General features: G+C 58.0%; 1 protein-coding gene across 6 annotated transcripts in view; it reads left to right on the top strand.

Moving 5' to 3' along the window:
* The window catches only part of LOC102942335 (unconventional myosin-Vb), a 67,509-nt gene that overhangs the window by 19,640 nt on the left and 30,091 nt on the right, over positions 1 to 17,778 (top strand). For all 6 annotated transcript variants that reach the window (XM_043536140.1, XM_043536138.1, XM_037885955.2 and 3 more), the window contains exons 5-16: positions 2,093 to 2,249; positions 4,946 to 5,089; positions 7,078 to 7,159; positions 8,272 to 8,379; positions 9,417 to 9,529; positions 9,825 to 10,090; positions 10,899 to 10,980; positions 12,809 to 12,949; positions 13,696 to 13,821; positions 15,380 to 15,463; positions 16,451 to 16,453; positions 17,054 to 17,206. In XM_043536140.1, the coding sequence (XP_043392075.1) occupies positions 2,093 to 2,249; positions 4,946 to 5,089; positions 7,078 to 7,159; positions 8,272 to 8,379; positions 9,417 to 9,529; positions 9,825 to 10,090; positions 10,899 to 10,980; positions 12,809 to 12,949; positions 13,696 to 13,821; positions 15,380 to 15,463; positions 16,451 to 16,453; positions 17,054 to 17,206 (1,459 nt within the window). The remainder of the gene's footprint in view (positions 1 to 2,092; positions 2,250 to 4,945; positions 5,090 to 7,077; positions 7,160 to 8,271; positions 8,380 to 9,416; positions 9,530 to 9,824; positions 10,091 to 10,898; positions 10,981 to 12,808; positions 12,950 to 13,695; positions 13,822 to 15,379; positions 15,464 to 16,450; positions 16,454 to 17,053; positions 17,207 to 17,778) is intronic.

Here is a 17,778-nt window from a genome sequence, read left to right as displayed (position 1 = left end):
AAGCTGCCAGAATCAATTAAGGCAGGCTAATCAGGGCACCTGGGTTTAAAAAGGAGTTCACTTCAGTTTGTGGTGTGTGCGTGAGGAGCTGGGAGCGAGAAGGCGTACTGCTGGAGGACTGAGGAGTACAAGCATTATCAGACATCAGGAGGAAGGAAGGTCCTGTGGTGAGAATAAAGAAGGTTAGGAGGAGGCCATGGGGAAGTAGCCCAGGGAGTTGCAGCTGTCATGCGAGCCACTGTAGACAGCTGCAACCCACAGGGCTCTGGGCTGGAACCCGGAGTAGAGGGCGGGCCCAGGTTCCCCCCATCCCTCCATCCCCCAACTCCCTACTTGATACTGGAGGAGTGGACCTGGACTGTGGGTTCCACCAGAGGGGAAGGTCTCTGGCCTGTTCCCCGATCCACTAGGTGGATCAGCAGAGACTGTGGGGATTGTTCTTCCTTTCCCCATGCTGGCCAGTGATGAGGCTAACTGAGTGAAAGGCAGATTTGAGCCACGAAAGTGGCCAAGCTGAGGGCTGCCGTGAACCTCTGAGGCGAGCAAATCCGCCAATATGCGCAGGACCCACCAAGGCAGAGGAGGAACTTTGTCACAACACCGAGGGCTTCAGCTGAGATTGTTTGTGGGGAGGGGGTGGCTAACCCATCCCACCACTTGCGCCATTGCATTGTTATCCTTAGTGCCCAAGTCAACCCGAGCTAGCGTGGGGATGTCTGCCTGAGCTGGGAACCTCGCCTTCTGCTCCTGTGTAGACACCCCCCAAGACAAGCGTCTGCAGCTGCAGACTCTCCAGAGTGTTTCATCTCTGATCAGTGGAGCTGGTGGCCTGATGTGGGAAAGCCCAGGGCACAACCTCAGTGTTGGTTCAGTACACGCCACCGTCCTGACGCCCAGGTCCACATGGGGTCACCTCTGCATGGGGCCCCAGAGAACTGGGGGTGAATCAACCAAGCAGCTGGCTAACCATGTTGAGGTGAGACAGAATGAACTCCCTAGAACCGCCCCTGCCAGCCCAGCCTCTTAACTGCATCAGAAGGACCCCTGGCTCCTCGGCAGCTCCTGGAGGAGTGTCCATGTGTAAGCAATGCTCTCTCTGCATGCCCCGCTGCTTGCTTCCCCCAGACTGTGCCAAGTTCCATGCTCGGCATGGCTGTGGGGAATGACCACGTGAGGCTGGCACTTGCTAATGGCTGTATGCAGGGCAGATGCTTGCTCTCCTCCAGCTACTGGGGAGAGGGATGGGAACAAAGCCCCTCTTGAGCCTTCGTGGTGGGGGAAGGAAGGGGCTGCTTGAGCCAGGAGCAGCTGTCTTTTTTTAAAATAAAACCCAGTGCTCCCTGGGGCTGGCTCCCAGCCAGGGCGGTGGAAACAGGTGGGGAGGGTGAGCTCCCTGGTGAATCTGCATTTGTCTCTGCTAAGCAGACGAGTGGTGGCAGGATGTGTGGGGCTGGCTCCTGCCATGTGTGGTGCTGGTTTGCTGGAGCGCTGCTGAGCGTCACTTAAAACCCAACCCCGCGAGGAAGGGTCTGTCTGAAAACTCCCCTGTCCAAGAAAAGCCGCTCAATGCTTCTCCTTAGAGGGGAGTAGGGAAATGCTGGGGGTTGGCCCCTTCTCAACCCCCATATGGGATTGCGGTGCTGAGCCTCCCCAGCAGGGGAACCAGAGTCCATCTCTCCCTCCCCATTAGATGGGTGAGTCAAACTGGCTGAATTTCCCTGGTGCACCAGGCTTCTCCGTGGCCCCAGAGTGCTAAGGCCGGTTCAGACCCAGCCTGAGCCTGCACTTAAACAGCCCACGTCAGCCTTCATCCCCTGCTCCACCCTGACTCTACTTTGCTGCCTGTCCTCACTCAACTGCGAAAGGCCAGATGGGGCCCTCAGGGCACTCCTGGCCCAGCCACACCTGGGAGACCCCATGGGACATCCAGAGCCAACTCAGGGCTGGGAGAAACCTCCATGTTTGTGGGTGACTTTCCCAGCTGTGCCCCTTATCGTCTGGCGGTTCAGCCATCACTAAAGAGGGCAACTTCCTGCTGAGTCTCTGCCCTCGCTGAGCTTCCATCGTGATGGGCTCCCATTGCCTCCCACAGGAACAACAAAAACCAGTCGCTGATCATCAGCGGCGAGTCGGGTGCTGGCAAGACGGCGTCGGCCAAATATGCCATGCGGTACTTTGCCATGGTCGGGGGATCCCTGGGTGACTCCAGCATGGAGGAGAAGGTGCTGGCCTCGAGCCCCATCATGGAGGTAGGTGCTGCTAGCCTCTCCTGGGCGTGCCAGAGGGGAGGGAAGAAGCAGGGATGGTTGCTCCAGATCCGCTGTCTGACAGGGGGAGGAATCTGTCTGCTCTCCAAATGGCTGAGAGCTTCCTAGAGGGCTGCTGGGGTGGGGGTGGGGACTCCCGTTCCTAGTTGAGACTAGGATATCGAGGGCTCCCTCTCCTGCTCATGGGCTTCCTTGGCTGCACAGGTCCCTTGGGGCTGCAGGAATGCCCTCGGGATCCAGCTGGAGGGCTGGCTGCTCCCCTGCCACAGAGCCTCCTCGAGGCAGAGGTGCCCCATAGATGCAGGGTGGCCAGGCTTGACCTGGAGCGAGATTCGCCTCCTGCCCCCGCTGAGCAGGCCGCTGTGCAGCTGTCCTTGGCACAGTATTGCCCCTCAAGGGGCTGAGGGAGGGGATCTCTGCAGAGCAGCCTGGCGGGGGGCCTGGCATTCCTCGTTTTCCTGCTTCCCTTTCCCTCGCTGTGCTCCGCACTGCTGAACTTGGGCCTGTCGGCTGGCTGGCGGGGAGGGAGGAAATCCTGCTCTGAGGGGGCAGCTCTCTGCTCCCCTCCTATGGTGCACCGTGTCTGGAGCTGCAATTCCCAGCCTGCCTGGGTTCTTCCCCTCCCCTCTCTGCTCTGCGTGGGAGATGGGGAATCCCACCCCCTGCCTTGGGAAGTGACCGCAGCTGTAGGGCTGGGGCTCTGGGTCCCAAGGTGAGGGAAGTGGACAGCTCCCACAGCCGGGGGATAGAAAGGTTTGGAGACCTCCCCACCCTGAGGCCCTCTAAGGGTGGCGGGGAGGGCAGGGTGAAGCAAATCTCCCCGTGTCTATCCCCTCGGCTCCCCCCACTGTAGCTAGCGGGCAGGGCCGTCCATGCGCCTGTATTGGGAAGGCAGAGCACAGAGCTGTGGTGTGGTTGGCTGCTCGTGGGACCTCGGGAGGCCTCTCCGGCCCAAGGTCCGTCAGCATGGAGGGGCTTCCCCTGCAGGCCGAACAGGGGTGGGAATGAGGCCCCCCAGCAATGGGTGGCGTAAGAGCAAGAGGAAATCTGCAGGGCAGGGGGTCGGTCTCTGCCTGGAAGCCCGCTGAGCCCGCGGGATGGGAGCCAGTGGGGCAGCCCTGCCAGCTGCCCTGACCCACCCAAAGGCAGAATGAGGTTGGCACTTGCAAGGGAGGCAGCTGGAAGTGCCTGTTCCCCTGTTTCTGCCGGCTGCTTCGATGGCAGTTGGGCTCTTCCCCACGGGCCCTGCTGTCTGCGCCCAGTGTCTTGACAATGCTTCGTGGGGCTGGGCGAGGGTGTCTGGGGACCACTCGGCATCCCAAAGACTCTTCTGATCCCACCAGACCCATCTCTCTGCGCACAGCTTGATCGGGGCCCAGTTCACCTCTGTGCTCCCAGCCCTTCTCCTCCAAGGGAGGCTGTCTCTGTCTGGATCTTAGGAAGCAGGTAGCCCCGGCCTCATTCAGTGCACAGCCTGTCTCGCAGTGATGCCCCATTTCTACACGCCTCTCGGCAGGATTCCTTGCTGCCTGGGCTCCAGGCTGCTGCAGTGAGGTCTCCCGAGGGCACCAGGCCCTAGAGCCACGGTTCCCGAATGTGTTACGAAGGCGACCCACCAGCTGCGTTTTCTCTTTGCAATTGCACGTGTTGGAGAGCGAGTCTGTCCTGCAGATCTGGGCCCGGCTCAATATGGACTGCAGTATCGCGGCAGGTTTGGCCCAGCTGCCCCTTGTCCTAACAGCTTGGGTGGCCGGGCCGTAAGAGTGATGCTGTGACCCAGTCTGCCAGGAGCAGGGAGCTGGGCCCAGATCAGTAGGACAGGAGCTGCCACTGTGACCCACCCCCTCCCCTTTGCACCAGGTTCGTGCCCATCTAGAACCTTCCCATGACCACTGGAGGGTCAGGACCCACTGTTTGGGGAACACTCCCTAAGGCATGCCGCATGCCAGCCTTCTCACTGCAAACACAGCTAGGAAGGGAGAGAGCTCAGGGCTTGCAGACTGATCAGCCCTGTACCTGCCACCTGTGTGTGGTCCCAGGTGTGATCATAGAATATCAGGGTTGGAAAGGACCTCAGGAGGTCATCTAGTCCAACCCCCTGCTCAAAGCAGGACCACTCCCCAACTAAATCATCCCAGCCAGGGCTTTGTCAAGCCTGACCTTAAAAACCTCTAAGGAAGGAGACTCCTCCACCTCCCTAGGTAACTCATTCCAGTGCTTCACCACCCTCCTAGTGAATTTTTTTTCCTAATATCCAATCCTAAACCTCCCCCACTGCAACTTGAAACCATTACTCCTTGTGCTGTCATCTGCTACCACTGAGAACAGTCTAGATCCATCCTCTTTGGAACCCCCTTTCAGGTAGTTGAAAGCAGCTATCAAATCCCCCCTCTTTCTTCTCTTCTGCAGACGAAACAATCCCAGTTCCCTCAGCATGGGTGGAGGCAGGGGTGTGTGCATAGACCCACTCTACACTGTGGCCTAGTGGGCGGGGCACTGGACTAAAACTCAGGAGACTTAGGCTGTGTTCCCAGCTCTACCACTGACCTGCTGGGTAACCCTGGGGAAGTCCCATACCGGCCTGCCTCAGTTTCCCCACCTGTAAAATGGGAGTAAGGCTGCTCCTTGGCTAGGCACTCGGAGATCTAGGGCTAAGCACCATTTCCCTTCCCAATCAGGCTTTTGGAAATGCCAAGACCACCAGGAATGACAACAGCAGCCGCTTTGGGAAATATGTGGAAATCTGCTTCAGCCACGAGTATCGCATTGTCGGGGCCGCCATGAAAACCTACCTGCTGGAGAAATCCCGCCTCACCTTCCAGGTGGGCCCCGTGCAGGGGAGGGGGTATACACATCAGCTGGCTAGGGCACTGCAGCCCAGGGTATCGCTGAGCGGGTGACGGTCCAGCTCTTGGAGCAGGGTAAGCAAAGCCCCTTTATAGACCCACGTAAAGGTGGCTGGCGCTTTCCCTTGCTCGCTGGATTCTCCTGTTGTCTGAGCTGGGACTGCAGCCTTGGCCAGGCTCTGGCTCTGAGCATGCTGAGGAACTGGACTCTGGGAAGGGCCTGAGAGGCAGCAGGGTGGGGGGTGTGTGTGTGTGTGTGTATACTTCAACCTTTTCCCCCTTATCCCTGCGCACCCGATCACTGCCTACTGCTTTGGACTTCAATGCAAGCTCCAAATACTACCCGAAGTCCTTAGGCTCTGTGTGTGTGTGTGTGTGTGGGGGGGGGGGGGGCAGAGCTCCTACAGTGCAACGGAGCTCGGCGTGGGGTTGGGGGTACAATGACCTGCCCAGGGCTCGGGGGGTGCATGGATGGCAGGTGGTGGTGAAGCCGCATGACATGCTCTGACTTTTGGACACTCTCTCTCCCCTGGCCCCAGGGCCCTTGCTTGCTCATACAAGGTTGAGCAGGGACCACTGTTGCTGACTGAGATGCAAGGCTCCATGGGAGTCTTAATCTGTCGTCTCCATACCCTCCCGCCCCCCGATGTGCCCAATCTGTGCAGCTATAGCTTGACTAGAGCTTCAGGAAACTTCCTGAACCAAAACGTGAGAGTTAAAAGGGCCTTTTTGACAACAGGAAACAGAAGACCTTGCGATTTCCTCCCTCTCTCTCTCTCGCCCCTGCATGCAGCACAACAAAGGACGTGGAGAGTCTTTTAATTTTTAATTGTTTCACTTTAACGCTTGTGAAAAGAAAATGGGGGTGGGGAGAACTAAACAGCCCCCAGGATCATTGCTTGTTTTCTGTGGTAAAGCTGGAAAAAGGGAAGGCCTGAAATAACTTTTCCATGAGAATTTACTGAAATTTAAGACCCCATCATCCAAAGCCTGCCAACCGAAAGGACCTGGATGTGTGTGGTTTTCACCACCGATTCGTCCAGAGCTTGTGTGAGTGAGTTAAACACACCAGTGAATGCCCTCCTCCGCAAACTTCCCACCGGTGGCAAAGCCGGAGCAAGTGGCTGAGCCTTGCTGGCTTACTGAAAGTTCAAATCCAGGCTCCGTCAGACAATCATGGGGAAGGAGGTTCCACAGACCCTTTGCTTACGCTGAGGAGCTCTGTTGGCCGACCGAGGCAGGTGTCTAAGCTAGGAGGCTCCCATTTTGGGTCAAAATTGCTACCTTAACCCTCCTTCCAGGGAGCAAATTTCTAAGAACAAGACCTAGTTGTCTCTTATCAGGAGGGCTGGCTGACTTTTTCAAGGAGGAAACATTTTTGTCTGGGGAGGGAAGCGCCCTTTTTCTGCTTAACTTTTCACTTTTGGAAATGAGCCTCTTTAAAATGTGATTTCCATTTTTTAAAGGGAAAATCCACCATATTGCTAATAAACTAATTTAAAATGTCTATTCCAGAAACAGTGACCAGAAATTCCAATGGGAAGCTGGAGAAATGCTTCCTAGTTGCCTTCTACGTCTCCCCCCTCCTGGCTGGAGCTGCGGGCAGATGGCTGAGATGCCCTGAGATCCAGGCAGACCTGAAAGATGTGGATATGTAGCCAGGCTGCTGTGCTCTTCCACAAGCTCTTGCTTGAGTGGGAGGGAGTCTGAACTCAGACTCTTCCATTCCAAAAGCAGGAGGCTCTTCTTGAGCTCAGGGCGAGACTCTTAGCTGGTAGCTATAGTAGGCCCTTATTCTCTTATGTGAACCAGCAGCTAAGCATGGGTTTGTTACTGTGGAGGAGGGGGATAGCGGTATCTGACATGGCCTGGGCATTCCTTTAGCCAGAGGGATGAGGTAGCAACAGGGGGAGGGATCCAGGAAAATCTGGCCCAAACCAGCTGTTCTGCTTGTCTCTGTGCAGGCAAAAGCCGAGAGGAACTACCACATCTTCTATCAGCTGTGTGCGTCGGCCGCGCTGCCGGAGTTCCAAGGCTTGGGCCTCGGTAAGTGCCACAGGCAGAGAGCCAGTGCCTCCCTGGGCAGCCAGCGTGCGGGCAAGAGCCCAGTCAGCTGTCCCCATGCGCTGTCCCTGCAGCAGCTCTCTGGGTAGTGCTGAGTTGGGAAGCAGCAAGGCTGGGGTGGGGTCTATACAGGACCTCTCAAACGAGGGCTGTGGAGCTGGATGGGAGAACCTAGAGGGTAGGTGAGGATACCAGGGTGGCTCTGGGGCTAAAGGGACCTGTCCCCTTGTTGTTGATCTGTTCCGCAGCATGAGAACCAGGGGCTGGTTGGACAATATTCATGGCAGGCAAACTGAAAAGGTAAATGCTTTTGGCAGTGTATAGAGGAGAAACACAGCACACAGCTTGGGTTCACAGGGATAAGCAAAGCTCCTCAAACAGTTATTCCATGGGGAATGTGTCTGTTCTAAATCAAAAACTTTCTGCGGAGGGGGTTCAACTGGGACAAAGCTCCTCCGGTTTCAATCCTGCCTGGTTTCCAGTCTGGCTTCCTGACAACTCCTCTGCCTGGCTTCTTGGCAGGCTGCCTGGTAGGCGACTGGGGGCCCCAGGATTTCTGGGACAGCCCATTAAACAGACTGCCACAGGTCTGGGGACTCGTGGGTAGCTGGCTCTGGAGCTGTGGGAACCCCTGGAGCCTGGCTCCCCTTCAACCCACCAGACGCTTTTATCTGGAAATCGTCAGTGTGTTGGGTTATTTTGCGGGAGGGGGGATGACCATTTTTTTTTATCTTTTCGCAAAGAAGTTTGAACTTGTGTGTGTGATCCAAATCTCTAATTCCTAAAACCCTCCCCAGACCGGCACTGGGGCTCAGCTTCTGCCCATCTTGAAGCTGTTTTCAAGGGGCTCTCGGCTCTTGCCTGGCACCAAGAATGTGGCTGCTTTCCACGTTGGTGTCTGGCCATGCCCCACCAGGGAAGGATGGGGGATGCGTGTCTGGATTGGGAGCAGGGCCATAGCTACCCCAGTAGCTGAGGGAAGCTGTGGGAGGAGAGACGGAGGTGGTGGGGCTCGTGTGCGGCTGTTCTGCTGATCTTGCTCCGTCACAGCGGAAGGGAACTAACTGGGAGCTGGTCCATCTCTAACCCTGCAGGTGGGGCTGAATCCTTCCGTTACACCAACCAGGGGCAGTGCTCGCACCTCGAGGCGACTGATGACGCTGCTGACCTGGAGAGCACGCGAAATGCCTTCTCGCTATTGGGTAGCTGTCCCTGCCTCTCCTGGTACCACCTCCGCCTGGGAGTGGTAGCTGGGGGTTGCAGCTGGCTTGAATGCAGTGCTACAGTCCCCACCGGCTTTGTATCGTCACTGCTAAGAGCATGGGGGTCTCCGGACCACGCCAGACCAGGCTCCGTCAGCCTGATGTTTGAGGAAGGCACGAGAACCACCCACTAGGGGGTTCAAGGAATGACCCATCCATGGTTCTGAGCCCTGGCAAACTGCCCCCACCAGTTCCCCGCTGGGAGCCAGAGGGCAAGCTGCCTGGGGCTTCTCTGGGCGGGGGGGAGCCTTGTCAACGTCACTGTAAAACTGGCTCCCGGCAGGGGTGAGGGCTGCTGGGGCTCCTTACCCAGCCCTCCGGGGAAGGGGGACAGCTGGGCTGGGGCCATGAAATTGACAAGACCGTCAGAAGCCGACGTAAGGGACGCGGTGTCTACACACGCCGCATCACCCTTACTACACCGACGTAAGCCTCGCGCCTGGAGGCGGAGTTACTCTGTCGGCGTAGTAGGGCACTTACCTCGGCGGGAGGAAGGCTGTAGACGCTGACATAATTAGGTAGCTTATTTCGACCTTATGACCACCTAACTGTGAAGTGTGGTCCAGTCCCTAGTCTTCCTCCGAACTCCACCCCCATTTCCTAGCCCCTATAGCATGCCGCGGAGCATGCTATGGGCAAGCCGCGGTGATCGCAGGCTGCAGGACGCTGCCCTCTTACCACGGCCACCAGGACAGGGTGCGACTACGGCATGGGAGGGCACATGTCCCACTGGGCAATAGGAACTGCCAGGCGTGGGCAGCTGCCCAGAGTTAGATGCCGCAGGGGTGCGCAGAGCTCTGTGCTCCTTCCACCCAACCTGCCCCCACGTCACAGCTGAGGGGCGTGGCTGGAACTTGCTCCTTGTCTGAGCTGAAGCTGTCCTGGGGCAACGCGGGAGGAAGAGCGGCTAGTGGCCCTCTCCATGGGGATGCCCGGCTCCTGGCCTGGTGTGGCACAATGTGCTGTGTGCTCTGCAGGGGTCCATGAGTCAAACCAGCTGGAACTGTTCACCATCCTGGCCTCTATCCTGCATCTGGGCAACATCCGGCTCCGTGCGAAGGACCGGCACGGGGAGAGCTGCTTCACTGAGGTAAGCTGGTAAGCTCCCTCCACGCTGCAGCGCTCGGTGGGTGTCCCCTCTCCCATAGCCCGCAGCCCTGGGCATAGCGGGGTGCCCGGCTGACGAGGGTAGCCCTTGCCTCCCCCAAGCTAGAGGTGAGGGGGCCAGGCTGGTGAGGGGCGGCTGCATGGGTCTTGGGCTCTTGGCTCGGAGTGGGGTGCTCTGCCGAGCCCCCCGGAGGCTATCCCAGTACTAGCTGGGTGTCATGGGGTCGCTCCCTGCCCCACAGCGACTCAGCCGACGAGAGGGTTCTGTCTCCATGCAGCCAGACGGCGAAGCCCTGGGCCTCTTCTGCTCGCTGCTGGGTGTGGAGAAGTCCCAGGTGTCGCGCTGGCTCTGCCACCGCAAGCTGGTCACGGCCGGCGAGACCTACGTGAAGCCCATGTCCAGGCGGCAGGCCCTGAACTCCCGCGATGCCCTGGCCAAGCACATCTACGGGCAGCTCTTCAAGTGGATCGTGAGCAGGATCAACAAAGCCCTGCGGGCGTCCTGCAGGCAGCACACCTCCATCGGCATCCTGGACATCTACGGGTAAGGACCGGACCTGCGTCGAGTCCGGCCTTCCTCGCCTTCGGCCCCGCACGGAGGCTGGACCAGCCTCTGCGCACCCCCATGTGAAGGAGGGGTCTGTGCCTGCTCAGGGGTGAGAGGGGAGCCAGCCTGCATGGGGTCCTTCCTGGCAAAACCTCTCCGTACTAGTGAGCTGGTTGGTGCCCCACACTAACCAGGTGATATGGCCTCAGAGCATGGACCGCCTGGGTGATCCTTTCTCCACCCACCTGGCCAGTTCCCTGGACAGTCTCCTCCGGGGTCTTCTGAGCTGGCAGGTCCTAGTTCTCCTGGTCCCCTCTGTTCCTTTTTTCCCCCCTGGTGGGGAGCGGGTGCCTACCTGGCAGTCTGGGAAATCCAACTCCAGCCCCGTGTGGCCAAGACAAGGGTATATGGCTGGGCCAAGCTAGAGAGTGGGTCTGGTTGTCTGCGCTCGCTGGGCTTGGCCAGCTGTGGACCATAGCAGTGTCCCTTTTCCCATGTCCATCTTCTGCTCTCGTTGGTGAGTGCTCCCTGGCCATCCCTGCTGGGCTCCTGCCTAGAGGCTATCGTACGCCACCCCCTCTGGAAGGTACAAGGGTTCAGGGCAACTTGGGGCATTGCAGAAGCTAATGGGATGGAGAGGAGTGTGTAAGGCCCAGGGATCCTCTTTGCTCCAGCACTAAACTCAGCTGGATTTATTTCCCCCACTAATTCTCCTCCTTTGTTTAAAAGCACAAACCCTTGGAGAGACCCTGTCAGCTCCCCTGTCATCGTCCTCACCCCCACCCCCACCCCGTCTCTCCCCCAGGTTCGAGACGTTCCCAGTAAACAGCTTCGAGCAGTTCTGCATCAACTATGCCAACGAGAAGCTGCAGCAGCACTTCAACCTGGTCAGTGCTGCCCCCGCTCCTGCCGGGCTCCCGAACCCTTGCAGGGGGTCTGGCGTCTGTACAGCGCCTAGCGCAGTGGGGCCCGGGTCCACGACTGGGGCTCCTGGGTGCTACGGTAAAACTAACAACTGAACTAGCTGGGGAAGGTCACTGGGTACCTGAAAGTCTGTTCTCCCCTCGCTGCTCTGTCCCAAGCCTGGTGTCCTCCGGCTGCTCTCAAAGAGCAGCGGGCAGCATGCTGTGGGTGTGGTAGCAATTGCGAACACCCCTCCACCTCCACGCCCTAGGGGAGCCTTGAAAGACTGCCCGAGATGGCTCTTAAGAGCTGATGGTTTCTTGCTAGTTCAACTGAGTTTGACACCTGCATATTGAATTCCGGGCCTGGCGCCTTAGTGCGGAGACCAGTGAGGCTGTGTCTGTAACCGTGCTCGGAAGTCCCTGGGCAGCTGTTAAAGCGTTCACCAGAGAACAGTCTGCCGTTGGCACCGGAGTTGCTGGTAGGGCTGGAGCTCTGTGTTCCCCACAAACCCCTCATGTCTGGAGCTGGCTGGGAACTTTTTTGGTTTCAATTTTCCAACAAAAATATTTTGTTTTTCCAAAGGGTCAGTTTTGACACCATTTCGGTCAGTGTCCCAATTGGACATTTTAGGAACAGGCTCGTTTTTTCTTGAAACACAACTCCGTTTATACAAAGACTTTAATCATAATAAAAAAGCTAATAGTCAAAATTGGAACAAATTGATCAAATCAAAACAACTTTCTTAGTTTCATTTTGTTGAAAACTTTTTAAAATCTTCATTCCACGTCTGAACAGAGTTTGAAAATCAGGGGAACTTCCTGCCAAACGGTATCTGTCCCCTGCTGACTCTGCTAATGATACAGAGCTGCTAAGAGACACGAAACCACTAAATAGTGTGCTGCAAAAAAGTGTAAACTGATCTTGTCCCTGTCTGATGTTCCCTTGGCTCACGAGGCTTCTGCTTGTTTGGAGAGTGAATGCCACATTTGCCCCAGGGCTGGGGGTTCAGCTGATGTCACTACTACTGGCTCTGGGGTATTTGCTAGTCTGGTCTCTGTTGGAGGTCAGTCTCTGGGCTGTGCTTGTCTAGCGTGCTGGGTGCTGGTTAGCCTGGAGGGCTGGAAATGTCAAAAGAGCCCAGGGGAATTGGGCACCTGATTCCATTGTGGAACAGAATCCTCTGAACAGCCCTGCAGGGGGCTCTCGGCTTGGAGTGCTCCCCCTGCAGAGTAAGGGCTATGACCAGAGAAAATGGAGCAGGGTCCCGCTGGGAAGGTAGGGACCCGCCCCCATGCAGAATGCTGTTGTGGTGATTCAACACCTGAGTGGCCCTTACAATAGTTCCCCGAATCCCAGTCCTGTCCTGGCAGGGTTGTGCAAAGCTGCTGGAGGCAAACTACCATAGCAGGCAGCCTAGGGCCCGATTCTCCCCTCCCTGCAGCTTGTGGTCACTTAAGGTCTGTGTGGCATGGCCAGAAGGGCCCTTGTGGTTTGCATCTCCAAGCAGCTTCCCAGGCAGAAGGGCTGGCCCGCTGGCTTGGCACCGTCAGGCAACAGTGCAGGGTCCACTGAAACCTAGACCAAACTCTGGCTACTGTTCTCCCAACCCTGTGCGGATAGCTCAGTGGTTTGACCTTTGGCCTGCTAAACCCAGGGTTGTGAGTTCAATCCTTGAGGGGGCCATTTAGGGATCTGGGGCAAAAATTGGGGATTGGCCCTGCTTTGAGCAGGGGGTTGGACTAGATGACCTCCTGAGGTCCCTGATATTCTATGAAGAGCTCTGATCCCGTTCCCACCCCTCCCCCGTAGCATGTCTTTAAGCTGGAGCAGGAGGAATACATGAAGGAGGAGATCCCCTGGACCTTCATCGACTTCTACGACAACCAGCCTTGCATCGACCTCATCGAGGCCAAGCTGGGCATTCTGGACCTGCTGAATGAGGAGTGCAAGGTGAGCGTCCTTCCTGCTTTACCGGGAGGCCAGCAGCGCATCTGTGGGCGATGCCAGCTTGGGGGAGGGGGGCATGAGGGTCCAGCGCGCTCTTTCCAGCCTGTGTAATGGGACAGTCTCTTGTCCTAGGCCTGAGACAACCTGTTCTCAAACAAAAACCCTGCGGGGGGAATAGCTTACAGCTTCTAAATTGGAGGGGGTTCGGAGAAAAGCCAGGAAACTGATCAAAGGAAAATCTGGCTGACAGTGAGAGCCACGAGGAGCTCAATCTAGTTACCTTAACAAAGAGAAAGTTAAGGGGTGACTTGACTATCTGAAGCTGTGTGGGGAACAAGTATTTAATAATGGGCTCTGCACTCTAGCAGGGAAAGGTCTTACATAATCCAATGGCTGGAAATTGAAGCTAGACAAAGTGCCCTTTCAGTGGAGGAAGGGCATACATTTTTGACAGCCAGAGTAGTGGTTGGAACAATTTACCAAGGCTCGTGGTGGATTCTCCATTGCTGCTGATGACTGACTAAATGAAGACGGGATGGTGTTTCTGAGATGGGCTCTAGGAATGATTTTGGGGATAGCTCTCTGGCCTGGCTCGTACAGGAGGTCAGCCCGGATTGCAGTGGTCCCATCTGGCCTTGGAATCAAGTAGTCTAAATCCCTAGCTGCAGGTGGCTGCCTACATGGGGGCAACAGAGTGCGTCCTGTTCCCCAGGCCTCCTGCTGTCTGACTCGCCTTCTCTGCCTTCCAGATGCCCAACGGCAGCGACGTGAGCTGGGCTCAGAAGCTCTATGATAGGCACCTTCACCACAGCCCCCACTTCCAGAAGCCCAAGATGTCCACAGATGCCTTCATTGTCCACCACTTCGCAGGCAAGGTAAGAGGGCCCAGGGGTGGGGGCAAGGTCCCCAGGGCACAGGTGGGTGGGGGGGCCACTGGCCTATAGGAGAGGCTGAGACTTGCCCAAGTTAGGGTCTGTCTGAGCTGGGGTGAGAATAGAGCTGGCTGGGAAGTCTGTCTTGGAGAAATCCAGACACTCTGAACACTGAAGCTTTCTCTCCCAAACCAATGCTGTCGTATAACCCCACTGGACTCCTTGTGGCGCCCGTTGGGAGAAGTGGGGCTCTCCCAAAGCAGGTGGGACTGGACTTCAGCTGCAAAGCTCATGCTGCCGCAATGTCACTGCGGTGCCCGCCTGCTCCTGTCCGCGCTCCACTGGGGCTGGGTGCCCAGGAGGCTGGCTGCAGGCGAAAGTCACCTCCCTGTGCGCCAGGGCCCAGTGGCTCTGCAGCTGGCCCCCTCCTGCCCCTCGCTCCAGGGCTGAGTGGGCTCCTGGAATGGTGATGGGACTGAAAACAAAGCAGGCTCAGTTAGAAGCCAGCCAGTGGCTGGAGTCTGAGCTCTGGCTGGGATATGCTGGAGGGGTCATGTGCCTAAATACACATCTGTAGCAGCGTGAAACAAGCTCGCTGTTCTGCCTTGCACAGTGCAAGGGATCCTGGGACTCGTAGTTCCTAGAGATCAGGTGACTTGTAGGCTCAGCGCAAGGCCTGCTGGGAGAAGAAGCGAGATAAAAGGCACAGCATTTCTGCAGAGGGGGGAACTGCTGGTGAATGACTGGCCTGGCCTGGCCCAGCTGGTACAGATCAAACTAGACCTCTCTGGAGAATCCAGCGTCTAGAGACGGTCTCTCCACTGATGTTGGGGTGTGGCTGCAAGTGGCACTGCCTGAATACCAGGAGACCCCCCCCCCCCACCCTAGCTGGCACCCACTGGGAGCATCCACAGCACCAGCTGCCACTCTGAGAGAGCTTCCAGCCCCTCTGGGTTTGTTAGTTAGAGCATCCCAGGCAGGCTGGTGAGCTTTGAGCCTCCGACTCCCAGAGGCCATTGGGACCCCGAGCAGTCTGTGCTGGGGCATGGGGCTCTAGTCCCTTTGGAGGGGGTGCTGTGAGCAGGGGCTGGATTAGACCACTCCTGAGGCCCCTTCCAGCCTGACACTTCTGTCTGGCCTGGGCAGGGGTGGGGTGGGGGTGTTTTGTCTGCATGGGTTAAACAGAGAATTCCAGCTGCAGCCAGCATTTGGGAATGACACCAGGGCTCACCTTGCTGAGGGCTGGACCTGGCTCTGCGAGGGCCGTCTGCTTTTTTTAAAAACACCTATTTTGGCGAAATTCTTCACCACCCCTCCTGTGTAACAAGCAGTCGAACTCCCATCCACCCCGAACCATTCCCTGTAGGACAGCACTGGTACAAACGGGCTGGGGCTTCTCAAAGGCCCAAGGGCTTTAGGCACCCAGCTCCCCTTGGCTTTGATTTCCCCCACCCCCAGTACCTCTGTTCTGGAGACCTCTGGGCTCTGAATTGTCCCAGGAGACCCTGAGGCTGTCAGCCTGGAGCTGATGAGGCCTCCTGCATGCCCTGTTTACCCACAGGTGGAGTATCAGTGCAGTGGGTTCCTGGAGAAGAACCAAGACACTGTCCATGCAGAGCTGATCGGGCTCCTCCGAGCCAGCAAGGTGAGCCCATGGACCTCCCAGCGGGGTGGGGGCGGGGCGCTTGGCAGCAGACTGCACAGAGGAAGGTGGTAGGCGGGTGTCATCTGAAGTTCATCCCCATCCTGTGCCGGGATGGGGATCGTCATGTGGGTCAGAAGGAGCAGTGCTGGCACCTTGGGGAGAAGTGCCCTGGCAAACCTGCGTGCGCACCTCCCCCCCGCCCCCCCACAAGCAAACCTGGAGTGGCAGGGGAGCCCTAGTATTCAAATTTGCAAACAAAAAGATCTTGCCAGCACAATTGACCTGGGGGGGCACAGTGTCCTCACTGGGTGCCAAGGTGGGGACCCACATGTCCTGCCATAAGGACAAAAGCTGCACCCACCCTGAGCCCTCACTCCATGGGGGGGGGGTGTGTGGGGGGAGGGGGGGTGATGAGAGCTGTGGTGCAGAGGCCAGATGCCAGGGGAGCGATGTAGGAAACGACTAACTGGGGTCCGGTCGTGTCCCGTCCATGATGCCCTGAGTTGTCAGGCCCCCTTCTCTGCTGCTGTGAGCTGCTGCTGCAAAGGCTTGGTGCAGACTCAGCTGTGGGTGGGTCAGAAAATGAAGACTCACCTCCACCAGGGGGAGCCAGACCTCTATTTCTCTTGGTGGGGGGGCCCAAAAATAAACCATGCTTTGCAAACTGACCTGTAAAGCAGCTGCCTGGCTAGACCCCCCTGGGATGGGAATGGCCTGTGCGAGCCCAACAGGCCAGGCCTCACCAGCAGAGCTGCTGGCTGGGAATGGGAAGCTCGGCGGGGGGCGGGGAGACTCCCTCACTGCTGTGCTGGGGCTCCAGGCCACTGTTGCAATGCGGGGTGCTAGACTCTGGGAGCTGTTAACCTGGGCTGGGGGCGGGGGGGGGGGAGGCCGGCAGACAAAGCAACAGTGACGCTGCTGTTAAGCTAATCAGTTTGTCATTTCTCTCCCCCGCCACCCCCTCGTTGCCATCCCGTGGATCTGCAGAAGGTAAGTGGTCCCACGGGGTAGGAGTCACAGGCCACTCTCCCTCTGCTGCGGGTGCTCCCAGGGACTGGTGGCTGAGCCTGCAGGTTGCCAGTTCCGGCTGGACGTTTTCCTGCAGGTTTCATCACACGACATGGAGGGGCCGCAGCCCTAGGGTGCATTGCAATGGGCGGGGGACTCTGGGCTGTGGCTGCTGCTTATCCTGACTGGGAGCAGGGATGAGCTGCTCCTAACCCGGGGACACCCAGAGGCTGGGCTGGTGCCTGTCGTGCTCTATACTGACCCCAGGCTCAGATCCATGCTGCCCGTGGCTCAGCAGGGCCCTGTGCGGGTCAGACTCTTTGCCCCACGCCCCAGCTGGTGCAGAGCGACGCCCGTGAGTGGCACTGGTACAGCTGTGGGGAGGGCTGCATCCTGCTGCAGGGCCTGCAGTTCTCATGCAGCTGGCTCTGTGGCTCCCCACAGTGCTACAGCCGGTCTGGGAGCCGTGGGGCTGGCACTTGCAATAGGGCTCGGGGTTGCTGGCTGTCTGCTGCTGCCGGCCAGTAGGTGTCACTCATGGCCTGCGGCTGGCTCTGATCCTTCTGATGTCTCCCCACCCAGTCTGCGCTGCTGGCCGAGCTCTTCCCGGAGGAGGGGGACGGCAACATCGCCCTTCCCTCCCGCAGGTCGCATGGGTCCAGGGTGACCGTCCGCCCTGGCAGGAGGTCTCTGCCAGCTACTGACAAGGAGCACAGGAAACCCATCTCCACCCAGGTACGCAGCGGGGCTGGCGTGTCCTATGCCCTCCCCATGTCACTGCCCCCTTTTAACGCTGCATCGAGCATCCACCCCTGTGCAAACCCCTCCCGGCTTCTCATCGTGCTGAACAGATTCCTCCTCCACTGCCAGGAAACGTTCCTGGGCTGGCTCTCCCTGAGAGGTGCTGAGCCCCTACAAATCCTGCTGTCCCCAGAGGCCAGCAGGTGCTCAGCACAGCTGGTAGTCGGGGCCTTTGACTCCCAGGGGAGGGATCTGTGCCCCGGCAGTGAGATGCTCCAAACACTCTTGCTGGGTGGTGGGGAGAGATGGGCCCAAGCACTCAGACGTTCTCAGACTCTGCCGCATGCTGGGGCTCGCCTGAGCTGCCAAGTTTAGCTGCAGACCCACAGGCTTGGTGGGCTGGGGACTCTGGTTCCAGGCTGCTCGGAGGCTTATCAGCACCCAAAGCCCCAAATAGTGCTGCCAGGTGAGAAGGTGGCCTGGAAAGGGGCAGCTGGGTATCCAGGGGCTGCATGCAGGGGTTCCGCTCCTCCCTTGGACCAGCCTTCAGCGTAGGACAATGGGTC

Source organism: Chelonia mydas, chromosome 25 (genome assembly GCF_015237465.2).
Source record: "Chelonia mydas isolate rCheMyd1 chromosome 25, rCheMyd1.pri.v2, whole genome shotgun sequence".
Classification (NCBI taxonomy): domain Eukaryota; kingdom Metazoa; phylum Chordata; order Testudines; family Cheloniidae; genus Chelonia; species Chelonia mydas.
Note: the sequence above shows the minus strand (reverse complement) of the source record. Positions and strands in the feature narration are given on the sequence as shown.